General features: G+C 42.3%; 1 protein-coding gene across 1 annotated transcript in view; it reads left to right on the plus strand.

Moving 5' to 3' along the window:
• Window positions 1-1,193: 1,193 nt before the first annotated feature.
• LOC105561892 (A disintegrin and metalloproteinase with thrombospondin motifs 7-like) overlaps window positions 1,194-7,657 on the plus strand; it is a 13,080-nt gene continuing 6,616 nt past the window's right edge. Inside the window, exons 1-8 of the mRNA XM_012012249.1 lie at window positions 1,194-1,517; window positions 1,759-2,134; window positions 4,476-4,641; window positions 4,895-5,199; window positions 5,445-5,569; window positions 5,636-5,782; window positions 6,075-6,221; window positions 6,635-6,782. Of these exons, the coding sequence (XP_011867639.1) occupies window positions 1,417-1,517; window positions 1,759-2,134; window positions 4,476-4,641; window positions 4,895-5,199; window positions 5,445-5,569; window positions 5,636-5,782; window positions 6,075-6,221; window positions 6,635-6,782 (1,515 nt within the window). The 5' untranslated portion in view covers window positions 1,194-1,416. The remainder of the gene's footprint in view (window positions 1,518-1,758; window positions 2,135-4,475; window positions 4,642-4,894; window positions 5,200-5,444; window positions 5,570-5,635; window positions 5,783-6,074; window positions 6,222-6,634; window positions 6,783-7,657) is intronic.

Here is a 7,657-nt window from a genome sequence, read left to right on the forward strand (position 1 = left end):
GTCAGATTCCCTCAAAATATTATATTTTTCGACTTTACTAATAGGTATTTGCTTGTAGAGGTCGGTAACCTCGTATATTTAACAGCGCATTTGAATCCTTATGACATTTATTAAATTGATCTCATTTTTTAACATCTACTCTCTTTTATAAAATAATATTAATCCTCAAAGCGCTTCTGCGAGTGATCGACCTATAACCTCCATGTTAAAAAGTACAACTTTAACATTGTTTCTTTCTTTTATTTCATCGACAACCGGGTCTAAAATTTCGCGTACTAATAAAAATAAAAATTGCAACTACAACATATTAAAATTACAATTTTTTCTACTTTTGATCGGTTTAGGCAGGAGCCACCCTGGTACAAACCCAGTGAGAAATGATTCGCCGATCGATGTCGAAACGATGTCGAGTCGACGTCGACACCGTCAAGCCCAGATAGCCACACATAGTTCTATGAATATTCTTCTGGAGTGCAAATATTATTAATTTGGGAATATTCGAATCGAAAATTCTATAAATATATATAGATTGCTACAATTAGAAATCGTATATTTATAACAAAGAAGAACGTTTTTAGAATATTCGTCGGGAATGTCTTTGGAATATTCGTCCAGAATAATGTTTTAATATTCATTGAGTTTATGTATTGCACATTGTTTATTGCATAAGATAATACACTTATCTTATGCAAGAGGCAGTGAAACCTGTGATCATACGTATAACCGACACGCTATATTCGATAGATTATTCGCATACGAAAACGATTTATATAGTAGTGCCAGTCGAATGTTCTACAAATATAAGATAAATGTATAAAAGTGACCTACGTAATGTTCCAAATATTCTTGAAGAATATTCTTAAAATGTTCATAGGAGTGTCTTGTGCTATCTGGTTGTTGACGTCGTTTCGACATCGATCGACGAGTCATTTCTCGCTGGAAAGTTGTAAATTGTAATATTATACTTTTATATTATATTTTGTGGTTTAGTTTGACAGATATCTCTCAAATTGCTTTCTGCTTTACCATAAATCAATATTTTGTCTAGTTTTTCTCTCTCTCTCTCTCTCTCTCTCTCTCTCTCTCTCTCTCTCTCTCTCTCTCTCTTTCTTGCGCGCGCGTGCAGATTGCCTTATTGCAGCAACAGTTATGAAAATATTTTGTGAAAATATAAAATGCTTACGGATGTATGTACATACATCAGGATATACATCCACAGTCGTGCTATTGCATTTTAATTGGGTTATCGATGTCATTAGTCGGATCAATGCATAAATAAAGCGCTTGCATTTCCGGTCATTGTATACGCGATATAACCGGATACGCTCGCGCGAAACAACTTCGTTCCTTCGCTGTTCACCGACATCCGGCAACTTCAGGCACGTATTCGGGCTGATTTAGCGCGAGCCAGTCATAATGATCGTATTCCTGGCACTTCTGACGCTTTTCGCCGCGACTGTTGACGGCGGTCTACTCGAAAAATACGCCAACGCGCCCGGAAACGTATATCACGGTAGGTAAGTGCATTTCGCAATCGCCGAATCTGTAACTCACGTTCCCGTTGGATCTCACCGAGTGACAATTATGACGGGGGACAGCGAGTTACGACCGCGAGAGCTATTCAACAATCTTTCATAATTACTTATGCGCTCATAGAAACTTGAAAAAATTCCTAAGTGCCATTGTATTCGCGACATCGTCGTCGACAATGACGTCGTCGTCGACGACGGAATTGTCCCTTTCAAACGAATGACCCAGGTACACCCGAGATATCCACGAGCCGGAGCTCTTGGTACCGAGGCGAGTGCTCGCGGACGGTAGCTTCAGCACGTATTCCTTGCCGAATTTCTATAATCGCCGAGAGCTCGGCGAGCGCGACAAGCGATCCCTCGGGTCGGCCGATAAACTGCACCTGGCGTTACCCCTCGACGGGATCGATCACCACGTGGAGCTCAGCCCGTATCATGAATTTATCTCGCCCGACATGGTGGTGGAGACACGGGGCGCCGGGATCAGCGCTAATCTCAACGAGGGTCTCAGATTGAGGAGGGCATCCGATCGACAGTGCCACTATCGCGGCACCGTCCGGGGACACGCCAATTCCAGAGCGGCTCTGTCTTTGTGCGACGGCGTGGTTCGTACAAACATGATACACGTTGCACTTTCCGTACTACTCACCCCGAGGACCTCGGTGTCGATGATCCGGAAAGAAATCTTAAGGACCGTCTACAATAGATGAAGTAAGCCTGGCGTAACAAGTAAGAGTAGGAGTAAAGAAATGAATCATTTCCATTTCTTACTTCCACCTCAGCTCTGACACTTATTCTCGGCGGATTAGCGCGCAGTTCGACCAGTGCTATAAATATTTTAAAAAATTATGCCTGCACTTTAGCGTCTACACTGACAAGTAAAGTTTGTCATTTTCTTAATTCTTACTGCTTACTTCCAATGTAGATGGTCCTTTTGATACGTTTACACCTCGCCGCGACACAACATACGCCTTTCACCCTACACGGATATCCTACGATAAGGGAATTACAGATCATGCGTTAATTCATCATATTTAATGCATCGTAGAAATAATTGGCCGTTAATGCGTTTAAAGATAAACTAATTAGTTGGATTGCGCGACTCGATAATCTTATTTGCCTCTCTACGAGGAAAGTTAATTAATCCAGTCGGTTTAACGAATCGATTGATGTAACATCCGCTGGCGTTTGCGAACCGGATTTTAATCTTCGCGCGCACGGTCGGTATGGGTTGTTATTAATTTTGATGATAGTTGCGAGCTGGAGAGAGAGAGATAGAACAGAATTTCGAAGTGGCTACGAGCGCGGTTGGTACACATAATGCGTTCCACGGATTCCTTCGGGAGATTAACGTTAACGAAGCAAGAGGAGAATTGCGAGCGCAGTCGGATGGGGATATTGTAGAAAGGCTGGGCTGGAACATTTCCTAAATCCCGTCGAAATTCGATGCGAACGTTATGACATTGTTCACATTACAATATACTCCTGCGTTTTATTGCATTTTATTATCACCAAACTCGGCGCAATAATATTGGACAGAATGCAGTCCGAGTGTTCAAGAGCTTCCGCTGTAATTGCAATTTGTAAGAAAAAGCTTATTTCAGCAGCACTGTTAAATATCTCGAGACATCCCGTACGGAGATATGCATCGACATGTTATTTCGACTGGTCTAGGCTCGCGTCGTTACGATTGTATCGCTTGCACATATCATGTCTCTTTACGCCGTCGCGTATTTTAGCGCGTGCGATCATCGCGAGAATGGATCGGTAAACACGTACCATCGATGACGTTCGCAGGGCAATACGCATCGATCCACATGCAAATGCATTGTATTAACATGCACGTTTCTAAGTGCGCAATAAAAGAGTCGATCCCGGGTAAACTGCGTGCGCGCTGCGAAACACGTGTGTCACGCAGCGGCATTTAATCGCGGCGTTATAGTGACGCAATATTCATTGTGGCACACTGCACTTCGACCACTTGCATATCCTCGGTTCGATTACGCGACGGCTCTTTCCGAAAAAATAGAGCGGACGACAGTAAGAATCGCAACCTGCCATTTGTTTTATTCTTTCTATTCAACAATAGCCCCGTGGTGTTGGAGAAAATTGCGTCTCTCGATTACGTTACCGTGTAAACTCGATATTTGCGTTCAATATACGAAGCGATAGTTGTATTACAGTGTGATACCCTCAATAGCCTCGAAAGTAGTTTTCCGCCACGGCTCGTTATTTTCAGAGTACAAGGCAAACGATTACGCGTGCAGATAAACTGCAAGCTGCGCGAAACGGGTGGAATGCCTAGTTGATTCTATTAAACGTAAAGTCGCGACGCATGTCGAGAGCGCGATTACCATCTACGATTTTCCGCCGGTCACGCGAATTTGCGGCGAAACGAATCAACGAACGACATTCGCGTCCGTAACAGGTGACCCGTTAAACGCGGGATTTGTAAACGTTTCTAAATGACGGAGCGGCGCGAATTGACCGAAATGTCACGTGACGCGTTTGGCCTTTTCCATCTCCGACGTCTACGTGAATATCATCGACTCTATCTTTCCGTGCAACATTTTCGACACGTACAATAATGTATCGCGCTAATTGGAAGGATATGTCTGTGGACGTGGACGCGGGGTCCGCCGTAACTTATCGAAATGTTGAAACTACAATAATAACCCGAACAGATAGGATCCCGGTGGAATTAATTCGACTGTTCATATAAATCTCAATATACGTTGCACGGCGTGAAAGAAACAGCGATTTACGATATATTTGGTATCACGTAATTTTACACCCCGCTCGCAGCGCTGATCTTTAACGTACGCGCTCGAAATCTTGCGTCACGGCGACTTTACGTCAGCCAACTAATATGCCACGCCGTAAATATGAGTGTCAATATTTTATTTCATATTATTATCGGCAACGTGACACACCTCTCGCGCGCAGGCTGGCTACGTGCAAACTAATCACGGACGGTACTTCATCGAGCCAGTGTATCAGGCAGAACCCGAGCCCGACGGCCAACACATTCACGTGGCTTACAAACGAGATGCGCCGCACGAAAGGAAAGGGCGAGCCGATACCGTATCGAAGAGACACTGCGGAACCAACGGTTAGTTCTCGGGATATTTCAGCTGTCCTTATCCCTTGCTCCCTCCGTCCTCAAAGTAATTTTCAACGAGGCGTCGTCAGGCATATTCCACCATTTGTTATTTTAACATTTCACTTTAACACGAGACGATACAGTTCCCAGTCTGTGTCGCGAACATTTATTATGTACCGTAACGCGAGAGGATTTCGCATAGTTACGAGCAAGTGACAAATAATGGCGCGTAGTTTGTGGAAGCTCATTCCCGCTTTAACAGACAACTGGGAGTCGGCGTGGGCGGAGCAGCTGGCTAAAAGGCAGATGCGCCTAATGGAAAATAATTCTTCCGGCGCGAAGCGCGATACCGCGGTATCTACGGGAACCCACAGTATACATCGTTACATTGAAATTGGATTAATCGCCGATCGCAGGTTCCTCGACTTCCACAATAGCACGGATTACGAGCAGTATCTCTTGACGGTCATGAACATGGTGTCCGATTTTTATCACGACAATTCCGTAGGGAATCAGATAGACGTCGTCCTGGTACGAATGGTATATTTGGAGAAAGAGAAAGAGGAGGTAACGTGCGATTGTAAGATAAAACAAAAACGCAGAATATACTCAATAAGACAAAGAGGGATCTGAGATTAACCCACTTCAATTCGTTGATAAGTGTTGCAGATACCGAATGTAGTATTACTTCCAATTTTTTCAAAAAAGAACAGCCTCTATTTAATATGAATAGTGTCACTGTTTTCAGTGATGATCCGCCGATTGACTTTTAGAGAGTATGTCCGATTCATTGGATCTCGATGTGCCCGTAGATAGATCTGCTCATCAGTCCAGCTGCCGAGAATACGCTGGAGAGTTTCGCCAAGTGGGCAGAAAAGATGAATCCGAGCGATGACATGCATCCCAATCATTATGATATCGCGGTGTTGGTTACTAGGTAAACTTCCCTAGTCATCGACGTAGTCGTCGTGTATATCGCATTGCTATTCGCATGTATCCGCAGGTATGACATTTGCTCGGAGGGAACCAATTGTGACCTAATGGGTCTGGCTCATGTCGCTGCAGCCTGCGACCCAGAGAAGGCTGCATGCATTAATGAAGACAGCGGACTTCTGCTCGGCATCGTGATTGCTCATGAAGTTGGTCACGTGTACTGTACTCCATGCATCTCAATCATAATCACACGTGTTTCGAGTGGTATTTCTTTTTTTTTTTAAGAACCGACACGAGCTCTGAATATTCGTAGAAAACGGAAATAATTTTCTGTGTCAATCGATAATTTTGAAAAATGTTCCTGCGTTATCGATTTCCTACAACCAGTTTGTGCAATTATTGCAGTAATAGAATCAGAGATGTAAACTTTCAACGGTCCTTACGAGTGCTGTGTTTTAAGCTTTCAAAGGAAGATTATTCTCATTTCTTACGATAATGCTATCTTATAGAATGGGTTGTTCTCACGACGAGCCTGAAACCAGCGGATGTCCATCGAAGGACATGGACGATAGCTACTTTATTATGTCACCTATCGTCTTCTTATATACCATCAGATGGTCGAGTTGCAGCAGGAGATTTATAACAGCCTTTCTCGAGTAAAACCGAGTTGCATAAGTAATGACTGTGCATAAATAATGGCCGTTTTTAATTGCGCAATGATGCACGACTTTATGCAAATGTATAACGCACTTAATGTACGGTTTTATGAGAATATTATTCCAGTAAGGATATTTAGAACTGTCTAATTGATCGGTACTAGTTCTTTCATTGGATATTTCTACATTTGTCATAAATTTTCTTTATGATTTCATAATATTACTGAGCTCCAGCAGAACTAATGGATGCTACAGCCTATTTAACAAGTCTACATAATGATACGAAATATATTTTATTTTTGAAGCGCGACTTCTATTTCGTGCCGTTTACTGGTAATATCTATAAAACGGCCATTTTGAATATTTAATTTTGCAATTGCAATTTATATCGTGACAACTGATTTCTGAATAAGGAGCGGGCTGGGCGAGTGTTTGAACGACAATCCAAGAAATCCCTCGGAGAAACTGAAATATCCCAACATGTTGCCGGGTGCGATGTATGACGCTGCCTTCCAATGTGACATGCAGTTTCCCGGTTCGAAAGTGTGCACGCAGCCTCAAGTAAGGTTTTGATCAATTTGACGAGCTTGATTGCATTCTAGTGTCTCCGATCAGATTATCGCGAATCGCAAAATTGCTACTTAGCGAAATTTAATGTTCTTCTCATTAATCGTCGATAAATACGTTCTGTAACGACTACCTGTCCGCATTTGCACGTCGGAAATGAAATGGCTTTTATTCATCGCTTGTTATATTTACTCGGACAAGGTGTATTCGATTATCCCGAACGCACTGACGGAATATTCACTCTCTGAATGAATTATTCGACGGAGTTGTGTTTGCCACGTAACGTTTGCCTTTGTATCAGTATCGTAAGAGATCGCGTTCTAGTTTCTCTCTCTCTCTCTCTCTCTTCCTTCGAATTTTCTCTCTTATCAAATCCACTGAATTTATCGTCAATTAAACTGAGCAAAGCGTCCATCCTGCATAGCCAAGGAGAGAAAAATGGAAAATCTGAGAATCAGCTTAGTCATGCTCCCTTGATGATAACTTATGTTTCTTTCAATTTATGATGGGATAAAGATTTGTCCCAGCTTCCAAAAATTTAGATACTTGTTGAACAGGAATATCAATCAAAACGTATGTACATTAAATACTAAACTAATCAGGTACGTGTAGGGATTTTCCAAAAATTATAGTCTTTAGTGTGAATTTTAAATACGAGTAAGTGTTAATGTCTATCTCCATCTAGTGTGAAAATGAATACATAACAGAGATACACATATATATGTATATATACATTATACATTGTGTATATACATATATATGTATATTCTGTTATTGTACCAGAGGTACGTGAATTCTCTCCCTCTCTCTCTCTCTCTCTCTCTCTCTCTCTCTCTCTCTCTCTCTCTCTCTCTCTCTCTCTCTCTCTC

The sequence above is a fragment of the Vollenhovia emeryi genome, unplaced genomic scaffold (assembly GCF_000949405.1).
Source record: "Vollenhovia emeryi isolate VEMERY1.0 unplaced genomic scaffold, V.emery_V1.0 DF939198.1, whole genome shotgun sequence".
NCBI classification, from domain to species: domain Eukaryota; kingdom Metazoa; phylum Arthropoda; class Insecta; order Hymenoptera; family Formicidae; genus Vollenhovia; species Vollenhovia emeryi.